Consider the following 22545-nt stretch of genomic DNA (forward strand, 5'->3'; position numbering starts at 1 on the left):
AGACGCGCACACAGCCCAGGCTGCCGGTAAGCTTGCGCGGAAAGTGGCGCGCTCGGCGCGCTTGAAAAGCAAGTGCAGACCAGGATCGCGGCTGCCCAGGTCCCCGCGCCTGCGACCTAGGCTTGGGAGACGACCTAGGCTTGCGGGGAGACGCTCGGAGGTCCTCACTGAGGTGAAGGTCCCTCCATGAGTAAGCAGGAACCAGGCGCCCAGGCACGGGAGCGGTGCAAAAGGCGCCATTCCCGCGCCACTGAACTGGGCTACAGCCCGCGTCCTGGAACTGAGGGCTTTGGAACTGAGACCCAGGGCACGAAATTAGGGGCGTGGGTTCCCCACGATGGTGGGGCACAAGGCAGACACAGCACCCCAAAGCCGTTGAGGTGTACCCTACCATCCCCGCTCTGCTCCTTGTCCCTCGGGGTGGAAAATCAGCTCCCCAAGGGCTCTAGGAGAGATCTCTGGCGCCACCTAGCGACTTGAAGCCAGCACAGGCTCCTGAAGGAGCTAGTGGCCAGCTGGGGAGTTAGCCCACACCTGGCCCCTTCCGAACAAGTAGTCTGAGCCCACAGGGAGAGCGAGCACCCACAGCCAGGGCAGACCAGGCACGCAGAAGAGTGTGCCTGACACCGGACGTGCAGGGAGTGTGTCCCACATCACCATTTTAGAACAGGGACATTTCTTCAGTAAAGACTACCTGCAGAAGGCTTCCTCAGGAGCCAGAGGTGAGCGGGGGAAGTTCGCCCACGCCAGACCCCCTCTGGCCTGCAGTCCAAGCCCAGAGGGGGAGCAGGAACCCACCGACGGGGCAGACCAGGCGCACAGGGGAGTGTGTCCCCACATCGACATTTTAGGACAGGGACCTTTCTCCAATAAAGACTGCTTGAAACTGACAGATGACTCCTGGAGGAACCAGAGGGGAGCAGAGAAGCTCACCCAAGATGCCGGCCAGTCCCAACTACACAGTGTCCCAACGCATACGGCAAATTAGAAAACAGACAGTAGGGAGGAGAAGAACCACACGCAACCTAGCAACTCTCCAGAGAAAAAGCACACCACAAAAAGAAAACCAGCCCTCAGATTGCAACGACAGAAACTTGGAAGAACTTCTGAGCCTTCCAGAAAGAGAATTTAAAATTGCCGTGATTAAAAAACTGACAGAAGTCATAAAGGAAAACAATGATAAGGGAAAAATAATCAACGATCAGAAGAATGAAATTGAGTCCCTAAAGAGGGAAGTAAAAGAAATGCAGGAGATCAAAGAATTAGTGGAAGAACTAAAGAATTCTGGGAAAAGCAATGAAAGCAGAATTGATGAAATGGAAGAACGAATAAGTGCTCTTGAAGACACAGAAATAAAAAGAACCAAAACAGAAAAGGAAAGAGAAGCACGAAGGAAAAAGAATGAAGAAAGACTTCGGGAACTATCTGACTCCATGAGGAAAGGAAATATAAGAGTTATAGGAATACCAGAAGGAGAGAGAGAGAAGTAGGAACAGAGAAAATATTCAAAGAGATAATTGAAGAGAACTTCCCAAATGTGAAGAAGGAGCTGAAAATTGATATACAAGAAGCAAGAAGAACACCAAACTTCCACGACGAAAGAAAAAATACAGCAAGACACATAATAGTAAAGCTCCCAAGAATCCAGGACAAGGAAAAAATAATGAAGCTGGCAAGAGGGAAGAAACAGATAACATTCAAAGGAAAGCCAATCAGGCTGACATCAGACTTCTCCGAAGAAACACTACGGGCAAGGAGAGAGTGGAGGGACATAGTCAACAGACTCCAAGAAAGCAGATGCCAACCAAGAATACTCTATCCCGCAAAGCTCTCCTTCCTCTTTGAAGAAAGAATATGGACCTTCCCAGACAAACAGAAACTCCGGAATTTCATTGCAACTAAACCCCCACTCCAAAAAATACTACAAGGAGTCCTAAAGCCAGAACCTCAGAGGGATGAATAACAATGAAAGAAGGCCAAAACAAAAAAGTTATTAAAAGAATAAGTAAATAAAATCAAAGGAAAGACAAACACAATGGCAAATACAGATGTTAACATATCAATATTAACTCTAAATGTAAATGGACTAAACTCTTCAATAAAAAGACACAGAGTTGCAGCCTGGATTAAGAAACAAAACCCAACCTTTTGCTGTCTCCAGGAAACACATTTAGCTACAAAAGATAAAAATAGGCTCAATGTTAAAGGATGGAAAACAATCCTACAAGCAAATGGACCAAAAAAGAAAGCAGGAACAGCTATACTTATATCAGATAAAACAGATTTCAAACTCACAAAGATAAAAAGAGACCCCAATGGTCACTACATTATGATCAAGGGGACAATACTTCAAGAAGAAATAACACTCATTAACATATACGCACCAAACGAAGGAGCACCAAAATATATCAGACAACTGTTGTCCTCTCTGAAAACAGACATCAGAGAAAACACATACGTAGTGGGAGACTTCAACACACCACTATCAACAATGGATAGATCAACAAGACAAAAAATAAGTAAAGAAACCAAAGCTCTAAATAAGGACCTAGAGCAATTGGGCTTAACAGACATCTATAGAACACTAAACCCCAAAAAAACGGAGTACACATTTTTCTCAAGCGCACACGGATCATTCTCCAGGATCGATCACATACTGGGGCACAAGACAAACATCAACAGATACACCAAGATTGAAATCATATCAACCATCTTTTCTGACCATGAAGGCATAAAACTAGAAATAAACCATAAAAAGAAGGCAAGGAACTTTCCTACCTCATGGAGATTAAAAACCACACTACTGGAAGACCACTGGACTAATGAGGAGATCAAAGAGGAAATTAAAAAATTTTTTGAATTGAACGACAAGGAGGACACCAATATCCTAAATGTATGGGATGCAGCAAAAGCAGTAATAAGAGGAAAATATATAGCAATAGAAGCTCACATCAAGAAACAAGAAAGAACTCAAAGAAACAACCTAATCTCGAAGCTCAAAGATCTAGAAAAAGAACAACAAAAAAACCCCAAAACCAGTAGAAGAAAAGAAATAATAAAAACCAAAGCAGAAATAAATGAAATTGAAACTAAAAAAACAATCCAAAAGATCAATGAAACCAAGAGCTGGTTCTTTGAAAAAATCAATAAAATAGACAAACCCCTAGCCAGGCTCACAAAGGAAAAAAGGGAGAAAGCACAAATAAACAGGATCATCAATGAAAGAGGAGAAATCACAACGGACACAGCAGAAATCAAAAGAATAATCAGTAACTACTATGAACAGTTATATGGAAACAAGTTTAACAATCTAGAGGAGATGGACAAATTCCTACAACTCTACAATCACCCAAAGCTAGATAAAGAAGAAATAGAACACCTAAACAGACCAATTACAATTAGCAAAATTGAAATGGTAATCAAAAACCTCCCCAAAAACAAAAGCCCAGGACCTGATGGATTTACAAATGAATTCTACCAAACATTCAGAGACGAATTAGTGCCTATCCTTCACAAACTCTTCCAAAAATTTGAGAAGGAAGGGACAATACCAAACACGTTCTATGAAGGCAACATTACACTAATACCAAAACCGAACAAGGACAACACAAAAAAGGAAAACTACAGGCCAATCTCCCTAATGAACACTGATGCAAAAATCCTCAATAAAATTTTAGCCATCAGAATCCAACAATGTATCCATAAGATAATTCACCACGACCAAGTAGGATTCATTCCAGGGGCACAAGGATGGTTTAACATCCGAAAATCAATCAACGTTATCCAACACATCAACAAAAAGAAATATAAAAACCATATGATAATATCAATAGATGCTGAGAAAGCTTTCGACAAAGTGCAACACCCATTCATGATAAAAGCCCTTGAAATTCTTGGGATACAAGGAACATACCTCAACATCATAAAGGCCATCTATGACAAGCCAACAGCCAGTATCATTCTCAATGGTGAAAAGCTGAAAGCAATTCCATTAAGATCTGGAACAAGACAAGGATGTCCACTCTCACCATTGCTTTTCAATATAATACTGGAAGTCCTAGCCAGGGCAATAAGACAAGAGAAAGACATCCAAGGAATCCAAATAGGAAAAGAAGAAGTCAAACTATCACTATTTGCAGATGATATGATATTATACATAGAGAACCCCAAAAACTCCACAGAAAAGCTAATTCAACTCATCAATCAGTTCAGTAAAGTGGCAGGATACAAAATCAACATGCAAAAGTCAGTAGCCTTCCTATACACCAACAATAAATCTGAAGAAGAAGAAATAAAAAAAAACCATTCCTTTTATTATCAAAACAAAAAAAAATCAAATACTTGGGAATAAATCTAACAAAAGAGGTAAAGGACCTATACAAAGAAAACTATATAACACTGTTAAAAGAAATAGAAGAAGACACAAAGAAATGGAAAGAGATCCCCTGCTCATGGATTGGAAGAATAAACATTATTAAAGTGGCCATCCTACCAAAAGCAATATACAGATTGCTTGCTATTCCAATAAAAATTTCAATGTCATTCTTCAAAGAAATAGAACAATTATTGATGAAATTCATATGGAATCACCAAAAAACCCGAATAGCCAAAGCTCTCCTGAAAAAAAAAAAGAAGGGAATGGAGGCATCACACTCCCAGACTTCAAACTATACTACAAAACCATAATCATCAAAACTGCATGGTATTGGCACAAGAACAGACACACAGATCAATGGACTCGAATAGAAAATCCAGAAATAAACCCACAGATTTATGGTCAACTAATCTTTGACAAAGGAGCAAAGAATATGCATTGGAGCAAAGAAAGTTTGTTCAATAAATGGTGCTGGGAAAGCTGGGTTGCTACATGCAAAACAATAAGCTTGACTACTACCTCACATCATACACAAAAACCAACTCAAAATGGATTAAAGAACTAGACATAAGACCTGAAACCATAAAATACACAGAAGGAAATACTGGCGAAACACTACATGATATGCACATCTAAGGCATCTTTACAGACACATCACCCAAAGCAGTGATAGTGAAGGCAAAGATCAACAACTGGGACTACATCAAATTAAAGAGCTTCTGCACAGCAAAAGAAACAATAACAAAAACAAAGAGAAACCCCGCCGACTGGGAGAACATTTTTGCACCCAACACTAATGATAAAGGACTGATCACAAAAATCTGCAAAGAGCTGTTGAGACTCAACAAGAACAAAGAAAATAATCCTGTCAAAAAATGGGCAGAAGAGACAAAAAGAAACTTCTCTGAAGAGGAAATGCAAATGGCCAACAGGCATATGAAAAAATGTTCAACATCACTTGCAATCAGGGAAATGCAAATCAAAACTACAACGAGATACCATCTTACACTAGTGAGAAGGGCACATATTAAAAAAACTAGCAACAACAAATGTTGGCGAGGTTGTAGAGAAAAAGGAACTCTCCTGCACTGTTGGTGGGAGTGCAAACTGGTCCAACCACTATGGAGAGCTGTGTGGAGATTTCTTGACCTACTAAACATAGAGCTTCCATATGATCCAGCAATTCCACTCCTAGGTATATACCCAAAGGACATAGAAACATCAATTCCAAAGAGCACCTGCACCCCTATGTTTATAGCAGCACTGTTTACAATAGCTAAGCTTTGGAAACAACCCAAATGCCCAAAAATAGATGACTGGATCAAGAAGATGTGGTACATATATACCATGGAATATTACTCAGCATTCAAAAAAGATAAACACATGCAATTTGCAGCAACGTGGATGGCGCTGGAAGGGATCATGCTCAGTGATATAAGCCAGAAAGAAAAAGAAAAATACCGGATGGTCTCACTCATAGCAGGAATCTAGAAAACTTAAATAAGGGACAAGGAAAATGAATAACTATAAGAAATTGAAAATCAACATCAACAAAAAACTATGAACCAGAGACACTCTATGGGGAGTGGGGGGTGGGGAGGGGAGCGATTGGGGTCAAAATAAGGGGGTTGCAATTGTATGGGGAATATAAAAATAAAATTTATAAAAAGAGAAAATACACCACCAGGGGTCTCCCTGGTGGTGCAAAGGGTTAAGCACAGCACTGTGAAGTTATCCGCAGCCACTGCAGCACAAGTTTGATCCCAGGCCAGCCAGGGAGCTGACCCACACGGTGCAGCAGACCTCTCCCATCTCGCCTGCTGCTCCCCTCATCAGTGTATTTCAGTCAGTCTGCCTGTTCTGCTCCCCTCTTTGTCTCTGGTGTATCCTCTCACCTCCCACACCTCTGGCCTATACCCCAGATCTTGGATGCATAAATAAATAAATCTTAAAAAAAAATATACCATCATTCTCCCTAATAGGGTATTGTCCAAGATAAGGACCAACTGAAAAGAATTCGTTTTGGCTTAAAAAATAATGACAACATCAAAACTACCATGAGATACCATCTTACACCAGTAAGAATGGCACATATTAAAAAAATTAGCAACAACAAATGTTGGCGAGGGTGTGGAGAAAAAGGAACTCTTCTGCATTGTTGGTAGGAGTGCAAACTGGTCCAACCACTATGGAGAGCTGTGTGGAGATTTCTGGACCTACTAAACATAGAGCTTCCATATGATCCAGCAATTCCACTCCTAGGTATTTACCCAAAGGACACAGAAACATCAATTCCAAAGAACACCTGCACCCCTATGTTTATAGCAGCACTGTTTACAATAGCTAAGCTTTGGAAACAACCCAAATGCCCAAAAATAGATGACTGGATCAAGAAGATGTGGTACATATATACCATGGAATATTACTCAGCATTCAAAAAAGATAAACACATGCAATTTGCAGCAACATGGATGGCGCTGGAAGGGATCATGCTCAGTGATATAAGCCAGAAAGAAAAAGAAAAATACCGGATGGTCTCACTCATAGCAGGAATCTAGAAAACTTAAATAAGGGACCAGGAAAATGAATAACTATAAGAAAGTGAAAATCAAAATCAACAAAAAACTATGAACCAGAGACACTTTTAGAGGGGCGGGGGCGGGAGGGGAGGGATTGGGGTCAGAATGGGCGGGCTGCAATTGTATGGGGAATATAAAAATAAAATTTATAAAAAAAAAACAAACAAACAAAAAAAATGACAACAGGGCCTCCCCGGTGGTGCAGCGGTTGAGCCCTGGGTTGCGAAGCTGCCTGCGGCCACTGCGGCGCCGGTTCAATCCCCGGCTGCTCCCCGGCCACCAGAGGAGGGTCCCACATGGTGCGCAGACCTCTCCTGCCTCCCGCTGCTCCCCTCAGCAGTGTACTTTGGTCCTTCTGCCTGCTCTGCTCCCTGCTCTGGCTCTGGTGAATTCTCTCACCCTCCCGCGCTTCTGACTGTACCCAGTGCATGTGTAAACAGAACAAACAAACAAACAAATAAATAAACATTCCTCTATAAAAAAAAAAAATGACAACAAATAATTCCATTTAAGCACACTTGTGCGCGCAGAGAAAGAGCAAGCACAATTAACTGAATCACAATAAGCATATAAAAAGTAGGGATTAAAAATGATAGTTACAAAATAGACAAAGTGAAAGAAAATTAGTTTCATGATCACTACTAGGAAATCAGGACACTAACTCCTCACTGAAAATAATTGAGCATCTGTCCTGCCTACATTTCAGAGACACCACATAACTGTCGTTGATAAAAGAAACAGACTTTATAGAATTCCATCCAAAAATTGTGGGAAAAATAACAGAACTAGAAAAGAACTTTCTGTTCCATTAATGACATGGACCAGTGAAGAGCATGCCAGGTGGGGAGCACTAGATAAAAGGCAGCTGGGGGATCTCCAGGGGACCAGAGGCTGTGATTCCTCTGCTGTCTCTGCTGTCGCCTGTGGTGACAGGGGAACCCTATGTAGGCCTTTCCCAATACCTCTGGTTTTTAGGCCATTCAGGGGATGAGTTCAAATGCAAACACACAGCTGACCCGAATCTTGCCCAAGTTGATGACTTGGGGACGGGGCAAAAAGTGAGGAGGGGGAGAAAGAAATTCTAATTAAGAGACCAGAGAGACATGGTAGTTAAGCACAATGTGTGGACATTGCATAGAGTGGGTCAGAACAAAACAGCTACAAAAAGACATTTTGGGAAGAATTGGGAATTTGAATATGCCCTGGATATAGATGACACCATGGAATCATTGTGAAATTCTTAGGTGTGATAATGGCATTGTGATTAAAGTTAGGTAACATATTTTTTAGAGCTATACACTGAAATGTGAGTGTGAAATGACCAACAGTGTAGGATTTTATTAACATAGTTCTGCCCCTCTCCCCCCCCCCCCAAAAAAAAGAAAAACAGAAACCAACAACTTAAGCATGGCAAGTATTTCAAAATTTTAATAATTATTGAATCTGGGTGTTCAGTTGAAGAGGTTCTTTACAAACTTTCCTGTTTTTTGCATATGTTTTGTTTTCACAACAAAAATTTTTGAAAAGTACCATAAGATAGGTTTTTAAACATTCATGAAGTCTGTCCAAATAAAAGACAGATGCTGACCATTTTTAAAATTTTATGAACCTGAGTTGTATCTTAGGGGACTTGAATGTTTTCTTAGAGCCTTCTGAAAAGGGGCTTTTGGTACTAATAACTCAGCTTTCCTATTTCAGCAGACCATCACTCTCAGACTTAACCATTCTTCATTTGACTTACTGCAAATTGTACAGTCCCAGGAGGCCCATTCCTCGAAAATCAGTTTTAGGGTCATCACCTTGGAAACCAATTTCACACCATTGCTTAGAAATCCGAGATTCCAGGGGTGTATTGGGCTTCAAGAATGTCCACAACTGGAGACAAAAAGGAAAATTTGGACAAGAAGGAAATTTATGTGCTGATATACACACATACACTTTGCTCTTTGTAAACTTCATAAACCAGATTTCATGAACTACGTTATTAGGAGGCACTCTGTGAAGTACATTATGTAAATACATTACAGTTAAGGATTGGATCATCTTTCTATTGTCTATGACAGCAGTTCCTATAAGATGCATGGAGACTCCTTGGAGAACCCTAAAATATTTTAGAAGGATGGGAGGTAAAAATTATTTTGTAATAAAATGAGTAGGTTGATTGCCTTTTCATACAGTGGGATTTTCTACGGGCTGCATGACAGGCAACAGTGTCATCACGCTGAACACAATGGATATATACTTGTATATTTTGGTGTTTTCGAGCATTCTATTTTAATTGCTGTTCAGATTTCCACAAAGACCCTCTGAGTCCTCAAATATACATAAGAGAATAAAGGGAAAGGGAGGTCAGGGAAAATTTTTCGAGGCTAACCGTTATTCAAATCCTCAGAAAATACTTCTGCTAATTTTATAGCAGAGTATTTAGCAGCATGGTTAACAAGAGGTAAAGTAGACTGATTTGAGTTCAATTTCTTAGAGCTCACCTTTAAAACAGTGGTGAGAGTAAATGTGATGTAGCTAGATAAGATCAGTAATGATCTTATCATAATACTCAGAATATATAATGATCCTTCATAAAACTCAAAATATATTTTCATCTTTAAGAGTTACCTAAAAGAATTTAATTATGATTAATTATTTATTAATGGGAAAATATTAATTCTAAGTCTATGCTTGTCATTGCTTAAGAAACTGGTTCTAATTTTCTAAGTTTTATTTGGAAAGATACATTCAACATATATCATTAGTTGAGAAAGAGAACGTGAGACCCACAGGTGTATAAGTATTAATTCTCTAACTGTTAGTAATTTCTAAAAGAGATGGGCAAGTTGACAATAATATTTTATACTACATTTTCCTTATAGACAGGAACAAATAAAAACATTTTCTTTCACTACTTTAGTCACAATCCAACTACTAAATTGCTTATTCTATTTATGTTTTTAAATCTTAAACACAACAGTATTACACAAACACTTTTTTGGAGGAATTTTCATCTTCTCACACAGTATAAAATATTCATTAGCAGGAAATAGTAACAAAAAAAGAGACTTGCAATTCATGAAAGCTATGTTAGGCACTAATCCCAAAAGACTATATAGTTCAAATGATACAGTATCATATGTTAAAGTTCAATAGGTAAATTCAATCTGAAAATAAGTTTCAGGCGAAAGGAAGTAAATCTATCATGTCTGGAAGCAAAATAGTCAACTGGGTATAAGAAATTCCTTTTTATATTATCCATGGAAAAATTTGCCAGAGTTCTGAATTCACCAAGACATAAAACATTTCTGAGTTTGCTGGAAGAGCTCTAAATAACGAGAGAAAAAAAATCTCTTTTTCAAAATCCTTCAGAAACTGATTTGGTTACTGCTACAATGAAAAAAAAAAACACAAAGGAAAATAAACCATTAAATTCATCATGCTCCTTTGAATAATAATTTGAAGTCACCTCAGGGTGCTACACAGTTGAGATATGTCTGGTTTCATAGAGTGAGGGAGTAAAACAGCAAAAGCAAACACTGAATTTCTACAGGTAGCTTATAAGCCTCATTCAGAGGAGGATACTTAACTGGGGGGAGCAAGACATTTGAAGAATAAAATGCTTTAAAAAAAAGAATCGATTTTAGTGACACGTCATTTTGTCCCTGTGACTAGTAAGGGATCCCTGAATGTATCTGTGATCCCAGGCTTTCTGGATATGACACATTAGGGAGAAAACACATGGCTGGTGGACAAGAACACCAGCTCATACCAGCATTAAATACTTCTGCTTCCCATAGCCAGGCATTCCCGGTCATGCTAGAACAGAATTAACAGAGAAGCACATCCAAGGAAATCACTGCAACACCATTATGGTGTTTTCAATTTACAAAAGAAACTCCATTTAAATGATTTCATGTATCATGCCCAAGTAGAATAATGGCTAAAAGTGTTTTTAATGAATTTCTTAATCCTGTTTTAATAAAGGTCACTTTCTTAGAACAGGAAAGTTGTTTACGCTGAAGTAATTACATAAGTACTACCACTTAGCTATGTCCTATAAAAAAGCTGGAGCCACTGGTTTCTCTGACTGACAGGTTCTTCCCTGAAATATGAGGGTAGAAGCTCATCTCAAGGGTGAGGTCATTGCTTACATTTAGGAAGATGACCTGCGATCTATGTTAAGGTGAGGAGCTGGAATAACCCAGGCATCTAAGGCTGTGCTACTGGGAACAGTTGTTACAAAGTCACCCACGAAGGGCAGGAAACCAGAAGCAGGAAGGGTGATATCTGCAGCAGATGACGAGCTACAGAAGTGGTGACTGTGCGCCCAGGCAGACGATCACCCCTCAGCTCCCATTCCCTCCACTTATTGCCCTTCTCCTTGCACTAAGCCTTTGCCCCAAGCTTATCTAAACAATTTCTGCCTTGTCTGAAATCTGTTGCCCAGCAGCAAGGCAAGGACATTCTGCTATCCTCTCATTCAGGGAGAAGTAATTCTCAGCAAGGTCACCTTGGGACTGTCTCTTCATATCAGGAGAGGGTGTTTTAACTGTGGGTTGTATTTTTCATTGTATTTTTTTGTTAAGTACATGAACTCACCTAAAATTTTGTTTTTATTATTAATTCAGTTAGAAAGCATTTCATAGAAATGGATGGAGAACATAAAGTGATGTTATTCAGTTTCATCCCAACTTGTGTTTAAATGATCATAAAATGCAGATTTATTTTATCCTTTAAGACTTTCAGTAGGGGGACTTCGCTGGTGGCTTAAGGGTTAGGCTCAGCTCTATCACTGCCACGGCCTGAGTTTGATCCCCAGGCAGGGAGCTAACCCACATGGCATAGGAGACCTCTCCTGTCTCACCCGCTGCTCCCCTCATTTCAATAGATCCGCCTGTTCTGCTCCCCACTCTGTCTCTGGTGAATCCTCTCACCCCCCCCCCCCCGCACTTCTGGCATACACCCTAGTTCTCATATGCATAAATAAGTAAAAAAAAATCTTAAAAAAAAACTTTCAGTAGGAACACTGATAATGGTCTTTGACTATTTGATTTATAAATTAAATCACTTAAATCCTATGGTAACAGATTACCTACTATGTACTAGCACACACACACAGATCAGCCAAAAAGGTACATGGAAAGCACCCAAATATCACTAGTGCAGAGGGCATCTCACTTGAAGGAAAGTAGGAAAATCAGGGGAAAGGGGACAATGATGGGGTGAAGAATAGTGGGGAACTTAATGTAATATATATACAAATTGGTTCTCAATGATGAACATGTGAAGAATATATATCAGGTAGCAAAGCTTTTTTGAGAAAAAAATTACAAAAGAAAACAAAATATTAAATATGAGCATAAGAAATTTCTTTTTATATTATTATATAAGAATTTTCCAGAGCTATTTTGAATTTTCAAAATAAGGAATTCAATGATTCTAATGAACTCACAGTATTTTGATGCATTTATCAGGCACTGTGGCCAGTCTGTTAATTACATCACCTCTTCCTTTTCATTCACTTCTGATTTCCCACCTCTAGATTATTTTATTGAACCTGACTACCTCTATCAGGAAATAGGAAAAAAAAAAAACCCAAACAAACAACAAAAAGAGATGAAGCTCAGTCAGTAGGTTAGCCAAATTTAAGCAGGGGCAAAAAGGAAAAAAGGAAGAAAAACTATTGTTAAGAGTGAGTTGCCTTTAGTTTTTAGTGATTCACATTAGATCTAGCGCTAATTAGTAGATACAAGTGAGTCATATGCTTAAGTACTTACATACACAGAAACATACACTCCTTCACACAAATACACAGCAGGATACATCTGAACAATGACAGTTGCTATGGACACTTTCCAATAAAGTTAAGGTAGCAAAACAAATACTTTCCCTTTTGATACTGTCTTTTTGAATTTTACAAAAGGCCAGGGAAGTACTCCATCCTAAAAAAAATCTGTTTGCAGAAGTAAACTTAGGAAACATTTCAGATGAGTAATTCTAAAGGTTGAGCTTAATTTTTAACTCACAATTCAGTGTTTTTAAGTGGTTTCAGTGGCGCTTCATAAAATACCATCAGATTGTACAAGATTTTTAAGGTTTTGCTTTGACAGTCAGAGTGACTATAAGAGCATCTTAATCTTCCAGCTGTTTTTAATACATCAGCTATAAACCTTTACTTCCTCTTGTAAGACTCTCCAAGCCACATGAATAAATAATCATCATTAAGATCTCGGGTAATTTCCCAAGAGGGCAATTGCTGAAGCAGAAACCAACTTCATCTTCTTTGATGTCTATTAAAAGTCATAAATGGAAATCCCAGGTCACTCCTTGACAGATGCTATTTCTCTTACTGGCTTTGAACACAGTTAAACAACCTAAGCTGGAGCCCACAGAAATCACCTGATGCTTTCTCAGAGCAGCAAAACAACATCAGGCTTTACGTTTAATTTCTTACATGAATTTTCCAGTAAAAATGTGCACCTTTAACATGTCAAGCAGCAAGAAAAGTGAACCTTGCCCGGGATGGCCGTGCCCATGTGGTATCATTTTTGCACCCCTCCTCCAGGTCCATAGCATGTGAGCACACGGTGGGCACTGGGCAAACAGTCACTGACCTGAGCAAAAGACTGACATTGTTCTTGACTAACCTTCAAAAGCATCTCCTCATGTTGGGGATTATCAGAATCATAGGGCTCTCTGCGCAGTTTTTCCACATCAGCAATAAGGTTTCTATAGCCAACAATTTGCAAAAGGCAAGCTTGGAGAGAGATTCCCAACCTAAGGAGTTCAAAAAGAGAAGAAACATAGTTGAGCAAGTCAGAAGGGCAAACACAAATGCTGGACATTTACATAGGGGGCAATTTGACACAGTAAAATACTTAGAAAAACAAGGGGACATAGCTAAACATTGAAGGCTCCCAGGTTAAGAGGGATGGAGGCAGAAGGGGACAAGGGGACATGATGGTGATGGGGGAAATCTGACGGAAAAAATACAAGTAGCACACAAGGAAAAGCAAAATATATATGGCACTTGTTCCCTTGATGATGCACAAGAGGATTTTCATATTTATTTAATTTTTAGGAAATTGCTCAAATAGGATCTATTTAATAGAAGCACAATTTCTTACTGAAGCTGCATAAGATACAGTTGTTGAACTTGACTAAAATTTACCTTTCCTTCTGGTCTTTTTTTCCAGTCAAGTTGCAAAAATCTGATTTTAAAGACAAAGGGAGTGCTTTATGCAGGTGACTTGAAAGCAAGACAGAAAATGTAGAAATAACGGGATCTTAGGGATCACTTAGCTCCCCTACGCAGGTATCTTGAAAACATTTCCAATGAGTGTGTGTGAAAGAGATGGGCAGGGGTGGAGGTGGGGTAAGATAGAGAGTGCCTTCAAAGGTTTAAAAGTAAGACAATTTTCAAAATAAAACAACAACAAATACACCCCTGCCTGGGAGCACCCTGATAGATAAGGCAATGCCAACAAAAGAACTCAGTACTTGCAGAAACAAAATCTGCTTTCCTTATTAACAGGTAGTTCAAATTCTGCTCTCTGAGCAAAATGTATGTCCGCCTTTCCCCTGCCATGCCTATTTAAGAAAGCAATTTTTTCTTCTAGTTCCATCTCCAGGGTTATAAATAAATAAATAATAGCCCTTACTCCTTTAACTCCCTCTCATGAGACATGATTTTCAGACATGATTTTCATGCTTAGTTTTCCCCAAGGTAGTTTGATTAATGGCCCTCTGAAAACATTTCACCAGAACAGAAAACAACTCTGCATGCATAACACACATGTGTGCTGCCTATGACCTGAATTCTTTTCTTTCTTTCTGACAATGGAGAAGGTAAAACTATTTAAGCTATTCAAGATGTCTATTTAAGCTGTCACATGTATAGCAAGTTTATTAAATAGGCAACTAATCAAGATCTTTTTTCATATAAACTAGAGTCACATAAATTGTTCTTCTATATTTGTTTGATGGCATCTTTAAACCTAAAGGTAGTATCTGAGATATGTTTTTTTTTCCTGCTAATCTCTTCACACTTGTTCACTTTCATATACAATGGAATACTACTCAGCAGTCAAAAATGATAAACTCATGCCATTTGCAGCAACATGGATGGAGCTAGAAGGAATATGTTAAGTGAAATAAGTCAGAAGAGAAAAGAAAAATATTGAATGGTTTCATGTATAGGTGGAACACAGCTTGCAAAACTTACAATCTGACCATAGATTTGAGGCAAATAGCAAGGTAGGGGGAGTGAGAGGGGTCAAAAGAGGGAAGTGAAGAGCATGGGGATCACGGTAATGGATCATGGGTGGTAGGTAGGGGGAAAACTATGGAACTACACCTGAAAGGAGGAATCAAATATTGTACAAAAACAAACAATGATGTAAGAAAATAAAAACAAAAAAAAAGAGGGCTGTGTATTTGTATGCCCCAACCCAGTAGTTATCATCCAGTATCCTTCTATTTCTAAGTCACTCACTAAATGTTAAAATTTTTGTTGTGGTGGTAGTCGTATTCTTTTCTTTTGCAGGGGGTTAAATGAGAATGCAGAGGTTAAATCTAAATTTGGAGGAATAGAGAATTATGTTTTAGGATTCTACAGCTACTCCAAACATAGAGGATAACTATGTCATATAATTTAGAACACTAACAGCCCTACACTACTTGTTATCCTAGACCAAAATGTGACCAGATATTTAAATTTAGAACAAGGGCACATTGGCACTGGTCACCCAAAAAATCAACACAGGATTAAGAAGAGAGTTTATTTTGAGGAAACAAACAGTGAGGGGGTAGGGAAGCCAATTCAATTTTTACTGTCGTGGTTCTTACTAGTACCATAAGCAGTACTTCAAAGATGTAATTACAACAAAGTAAGTTTAATAGCAGCAGTGACGAAAAATGATAAAATATTTCCACTGGCCTTCCCCTCCTATTTCTTGATTTATTTTTCAGAAAATTATCTAATTTTTTAAAATTACATTTTGTCAATGTTAATCTGGGAAAAAAGCACTAAAATCCATATTGAGATGTAAAACCACAATTTACTACCAACAAGGGTTTTCTTTTTCTCCCTAAAGGAAATCAAGAGAATAGGAAGTAAAGAAATGTTTTTGAATGAAACAAAGAAATTTCATAAAAGAAATATACAAAAGATTTGCTATTAAATCTAATCTAATCTCTAAATATGATTATAGGTCTAATTCCTCATGCTCAATTGTAGTCTTAAACTTTTGGTTCAATTTAATTTAAAATGAATTGCCTTCTTATCACCTTCCCAAAGGAATAAAGTATATGTCAGAAGGCTTCAAGAAGACATTTACAGCATAATTAAATCAATCTTTAATGGCTGAATAAAGGCAGCAATTAGCTGAACAGGATGCAGGAAAAATGCTATGTTGACCTGGAAATAGAGTTTTGTGATGAGACCCAATTAGCTAATACTTAGATTACTTCCAAAAGCTACACCTATGTAAGTACACTAAAATTCCTTTCAAATCCAGCAATTAAAAGACTCTCCACTATAATATCTGAAGTTCTCAGGTGTGTGCACATCTCAAAGACAATTTGATCACTGCCTACCTAAACTGTTTCTAAATATATCTACAGACAGAATTTATTCTACCCAATATTCTTAGCCCCAAATTTTACTGAAAAATTTCTGCACCCAATGGAAAATAGAAAGCTAATTTTAACTGGCATGTACATTGCCAAGTGCATTTTAATACTTCCAAGAGGAGATGCCTAAATCACAAAGTTCTGAAATCTTCATATAAAAACATCTCTCCCTCCCACACATGTCTGTCTTCTTGACAAGCAGGTAGGAACTAGTTTCAAGATGATCAGTTTGTCAGAACAGAAGGAAGATTCTTGATGGAGCAGAATCAACTCAGGCACATTTGCAATTTGAACCTTTACTGTGAATGTAAAACAGAGGTAACATATGGAGCAATTATTGATGAATGGGCCCCCTTAATTTCCTCTTCTGGTATCAGAATTACCCAGCAAATGTCTTACATTCATTGCACCTCAGAAGCATCCCCATGAATTTTACAATAGATATAAAGATGCTGCTATTTACAAACATGGAAAATGCACCTTTTTCCTTCATTCTTCATATATAAGCTGTAACACTGCAGAAAACTGGGGTGGGGGGGGATGGGGGAGGAGGCAGAGAGAGTGCCTGAGGTCACACCAGTGCTAGAATACTATGTGGCCATGGAGTTTCTGGTGTTCTACATTTACAGCATATTAAACACATCCTTACTGTGGATTTATGTCCGGGTTAATTTTTTTCAGTTCCATGATGTCTTCTATAGTTTTCTCAATGGCATCAGGGTGAACACTCACTGCAGTCTGCAACAGCTAGAAAGCATGTTTCAATCAGTTTCTTTATCATGTAACTTAAGTCTCTATTTCATGGGGGTGGCAAGTATTTGTTTAAAATGTCTATGTAAATACTAGTGTTTCTCTTTTGCCTTTTAAAATGTCCATGTGAAGAATATGAAACTCATCTAAACTAAAAGCAAAACTTGACTTAGTATTTGAATTCTATTAAATTTGACATTTTCAGGGCCTCCCCGGTGGTTGAGCGCTGGGTTGCCAAGCTGCCAGCAGCTTCTGCAGCGCCTGTTCGATCCCTGGCTGCTCCCTGGCCACAGGAGGAGGGTCCCACATGGCGCACAGACCTCTCCTGCCGCCCGCTGCTCCCCTCAGCAGCGTACTTCGGTCCTTCTGCCTGCTCTGCTCCCCGTTCTGGCTCTGGTGAATTCTCTCACCCTCCCGTGCTTCTGACTGTACCCAATGCTTGTATAAATAAATAAATCTTTAAAAAAATGAATAAATTTGACATTTTCACAATGGAAGTAGTGCAATTTTCCTGATTAAGGCAATTAACATAAAACAGAGATAAGTTTTCTTTAACCATTTTCATCTCTTTCAATCAACTTCTATTGAAACATTATATTTGTTTTCTCTCACCCCACATACATGGTTTGCATCGTTAATGAGCATTGTGTCTATGACTGAGTGAAAAGCTGCAGGGCTATAGTCCTAAGGATGTCAGAATTAAATAGTAACATGAGAGTATCAAGATTCTCGGGAAAAAAGATTTTCTCTCTTAGGTGGATGCTTAACTACAGCTATAAAAGCTAGGATAGTGGGTTTCCTTGGAAAATCTTCAGTATAAAGTTAAATGATTAGAATATTATTCTGATTTTCAAATGATACTTATTTATGATTTGGGAAGAGGTATAAAAAAGGATTAATTTAACAATGAAGAAAGTAGGGTTTCATAAGTCTGCCTAGAAATTCACATGGCCCCTTTCATCAAAAGATTTGTGATGGGCAAACAATTTTTTTTTATTAGTTTGTGTTTGTTTTTACAGCCAAGGATGTGTTTTAGTTTCTTCAATTTTTGTTTTATGATGATGGAGGTAAACCTCCAAGAGAAGAGTTGCTGAAACACATAGAAACAATTTTCTTACCTTACTTTTTGAATCCCTCAGTGAGGTTTCTGTAACACAGAAAACAAAAACAATCACGCAGAAATTTTACTTTATTAGTGGCTTGATTACTGAATACAACACTGAGTCTCAGTCCCACCAAGCAGACATGTAGCTAGCTGCTTTATTTCACACTTACCGATTTTCATGGTCCTGGAAGCGCCAGGCTTGGTGTTATAACAGATCCGCTGAAGCTCACACCTTCCAGTCAGCTTCCTCATTACAAATTTCAGGCAGCGCCACAAAAATTTACAGTAAAAATACAGGCACACCTGGATCAACATTCTGTCAAAAACAAAAGACAGCACCTTCCAACAGAACTCTGGAAAAGAGCACAAAGCAGCCACCACCAGCAGGAAGGGAAGCCCGGGAGAAAAGCAACTGTTAGAAGTGGCTTTACACACATCTTTCCTTTCCCTAATCCCGGGTTAATTTATTTTGCATTAACTACAAAACCCATCCTTGTGAGGGAAGCTGGAAGTTTGTGAGTCACACTTACTCTGATTGCAAGCCACTTCAGGATACTGTATTCTGGAAGGTAAAGGGTGATGCACTACAATCCTTTGTTTTTCCATATCTGTCTTAAACCATTTGGAAAATAAATCCATATCTTGAATAGAGAGTCTGTGTGTTTTAGAAATTGGCTCTCCTCAGACATGGGGCAAGATCACATTATGGCAACTCTCCTTTCTTGCCTGTGCGGATGGCTTCTTGGCTCATCCTGGTCTGTTCCCAGCCACTCCTCAGTGCATTTTGGGGTCACTATTTGATTTCTTCCATTGCTGTGTTTTTTTCCTCCTCTCCTCTGCCTTCCTCGAGGAATCATGGGCCTCCTGGAGGACCTGGTTGTGGGCCGCCAGTGTTTTCTGCTGACCAAATCTAACAGTCCTTCATCTCAGCCCACTGAACAAGCATAGTGATACTGGTTCCCTTCAGAGGTGACAACGTTTTAAATTGTTTTAAAACTCTACCTCTTGACAAGTGTGTTTTTGGTTCCTCCTAAATAAAATGTTCTTTCTTGCACATCCTACTTCACTCCATTCATAGCTCAACTAACTATAAAGTATATCCTCACCAGTCACACACTATTTATGGTATTTCTGGTTTGTGACTTTATCTTACAGGCTGACTTTTAACTTGTAATTTCAACTACTTCATGGTACTGGTCAGTCTCAAAACAATTCAGCTATAGAAGTAAAAGGAAATTATCATCCAATACCATATATTCAAACACTTTTCTCTTCATACTATGCTTTCCAAGGGAGCAGAATTATTTAGACTAGTTCTCATTGGTGTCATTTCTAAAACATGTTTCTTATTTCTCAAAGGCTCACTGATCCCCTCCAGCTCTACACTAAAGTGACTGTGGTCATCCAGATGATGCATTAGAATAGTTAACTAACAGCTTCAACGATGTGCTCCATCCCTGAAAATGAATCAAATCTTGCTTTGTTCCTCTGCTCAAATAGCACTACTTCTAATATCTTGAACAGCTTTGTGTTAATAATAAAATTGCGACAGGTTTTTTTTTTTTTTGTACGAAGGTCTAGGCTTTATATCATAAAAATCTAATGGGAATGGAGGAAATAGTATAAATAACCTTGTGAAGTAACATGAAGGTAATATAATGGCTTTCTTTGTAGGCAATAAAATTATTCCAGAATATCTAATAACATGAGAAAATGTCCATAAATTGTTTATCAAATAGAAAAAGTTAGAAAGGAAATATGTGGGATGATCTACTTTTATGTTAAACAATAAAACATATCATTTTAATGGCAACAAATAGATAAGGAGAAAAAATATAGTAGGATACACAATAAAATGTTAACAGTAGTATTTCCAGGTAAAGGTATTGTCAATGTTTTTTGTTGTTGTTGAGCACACTTTCATTTTCTTCTATAATAAATGTATTTGTTTATTTAAGAAAAATGAAAGTTAAAACACTTAAAGCATATAAAATGATTTCCAATCATGCATACAAAATTTCTATGGGAAATCAGTTATTTTCTGCTAAAAAGCAAAAAAAAAAAAGAATTTACTATTTTGTAAAGTCTTAAATCCAACTGTTTTAGTCAAATATGTTCTAAGATCTGTTAGGATTTAAGTTTTTCAGCTTCCAAGAAAAAGTAACCCTAAATATACTTAGTAGAACATTTTAATAAGACAAGTGAGAAATTATATAAGATCTGAACTTGTCTTTTGGAAAAACACCAGCAAATGGTATTGATATCCATTACTGGTTGACATTATCCCTATAATTAAGTCAAGGATAAAAACCTGCACGCTATTCTCAGCAAAGGCCTCTGAGCATATGGGCCAGCTCCTCAAATGAAACCTCTCCAGGGTATGCCTATGTGGTCCATGGCAATCAGGTTTTTTTGTGCTTCTAAATCTTCCTAGAGAAAAGGCTTCAGGGAGTATCTGTGTATTCCCTCTACTTACAGTCATATAATAGCTTAACTTCAGCTAAGCTATCCATGGGCAACTTCTCCATCTGGTCTATCCAGAGACTGACTTGAGATCTAGAGGAGTCAGCCTAGGTGGCAGGATGTGTGCAGAGACACTTAAAGTCCATCTGTAATTGCTCTCATTGGCTTCCTTGCAAAACAGAAGAATGTTTTGCATCAAGATAGTTTTATACAAAAGGACAGAAATAGCATCGACTTAGATTTGCATTTCTCTCTCTCTTTCTTTCTTTCGCTCCCCTGAGGATGTTCACACTGCCAAAGACTGGGACACCCACTGGGAATCCACAGTGAGAGGCTATAGAGGAAGAGCTTGTCACACTGTGGACCACATCCGACCCTCATGATCACATGATACTTCACTAATAACGAAAGAGAAATGTTCCTTGCAATGCAAAGTGACAGCGACACAGCTTCCTTGCCCTTTTGTGATATCCAGGCCAGTTTATTTATGATTACAATTTAATTTCCCCCTTGTTTTCCTAAGGGACAAACATGCCCATAAATATTTGATTGAAAGTCCAGTTTGTTGTGCTATATTTTTCAAGCCAGAGTATCAGATCAGACAATGTTTTGACAGATATAATTTATTTTGCATTTGGGTGGTAAGTCTAGTTTTGGGAAGTCATGGTCTGAGATGGGAACGCCAGCAGGGCCCCTTCCTTTGGAAGTCTTATTTTGATGACAGAAAATGTACCCAACTTGCTTCTTCTTGAAAGGATCAGATGAGCAAAATCTCCATATGAGCATCACAAGGTTCCTGTTCTTCCCCATCAAACAGTGCCAGGAGTTCATTTCTTAAACCTTTGGACCTATTTAATTCCCCAAATTGTAAAGTTTATGGAGAACTGCTGAAGGTGCAGAGAAGAACATTAAATAAGATTAAATATTTCAGGAAAGCATTCAGTTGGTTTGGCATGTTTATCTTGCGGAGGAAGAAATTAAGAATGGATCTTTGTGCCATATGGAGACTCTAGTGAATATTGCATTGCAGATTTGAAAGTTGCTGAGTCAGTCTTAAAGGTTCTCAACACACAAAAGAAATATCTAAGTATGTATGTGGTAGATGTTAACCAGACTTATTGCGGGGATCATTTCCCAATATGTATAAATATCAAATCATTATGGTGTGCACCTGGAACTAATATATGTTACATGTCAAAATTATAGTTCAGTGAAAAAGATTGCATAAAAGAAGAAATGAATCTTTAAATGTTTTTAAGTTAATCAGTGGTTAGTTTGAGAAGAAGGAAAAAAGGGAAGGAGGGAGGAAAGGTTTGCCTGTTTCTTTTATGAGTTGAAGGACTTTTGGATTCAGAGCATCCTTTCCTTTTAAATTCCTTTGTTTGAGCTCCCACGTTTCTGACTGTAAGCCTTGAGTGGAAACATCTCAGTTGTACCTGTGAGACAGATTCTACTAGCTTTCTCTAACCCATCCTCTCTTCCTGCTTTTAGAGTAAGAATTACAGCCATTCTTTCCACATCTTCTGAATGCTCCATGCAATATTTTTAAAGTTCTGCTTTAAAAATTAAAAAAAAAAAATTTTCCCGACCTGAAATGAATCATCAAACCAATAATTTTAGTTTAAATTAGGGAAATATTTTGGTCTTTTTCT

At 38.4% G+C, this 22545-nt stretch overlaps 1 protein-coding gene across 2 annotated transcripts in view; it reads right to left on the reverse strand.

The window, feature by feature from the left end:
• The window catches only part of ELMOD1 (ELMO domain containing 1), a gene marked incomplete at both ends in the record, with an annotated part of 51094 nt that overhangs the window by 14429 nt on the left and 14120 nt on the right, over positions 1 to 22545 (reverse strand). Inside the window, 5 exons of one of the 2 annotated variants that reach the window (XM_084249456.1) lie at positions 8696 to 8829; positions 13590 to 13719; positions 17225 to 17322; positions 18444 to 18472; positions 18601 to 18746. In XM_084249456.1, coding sequence (XP_084105582.1) covers positions 8696 to 8829; positions 13590 to 13719; positions 17225 to 17322; positions 18444 to 18472; positions 18601 to 18746 — 537 coding nt within the window. Of the gene's footprint in view, positions 1 to 8695; positions 8830 to 13589; positions 13720 to 17224; positions 17323 to 18443; positions 18473 to 18600; positions 18747 to 22545 lie in introns of those variants that run through there. The other variant, XM_084249455.1, reaches the window with a different exon arrangement.

The sequence above is a fragment of the Talpa europaea genome (assembly GCF_964194135.1).
Source record: "Talpa europaea genome assembly, chromosome: 12".
Taxonomy (NCBI): domain Eukaryota; kingdom Metazoa; phylum Chordata; class Mammalia; order Eulipotyphla; family Talpidae; genus Talpa; species Talpa europaea.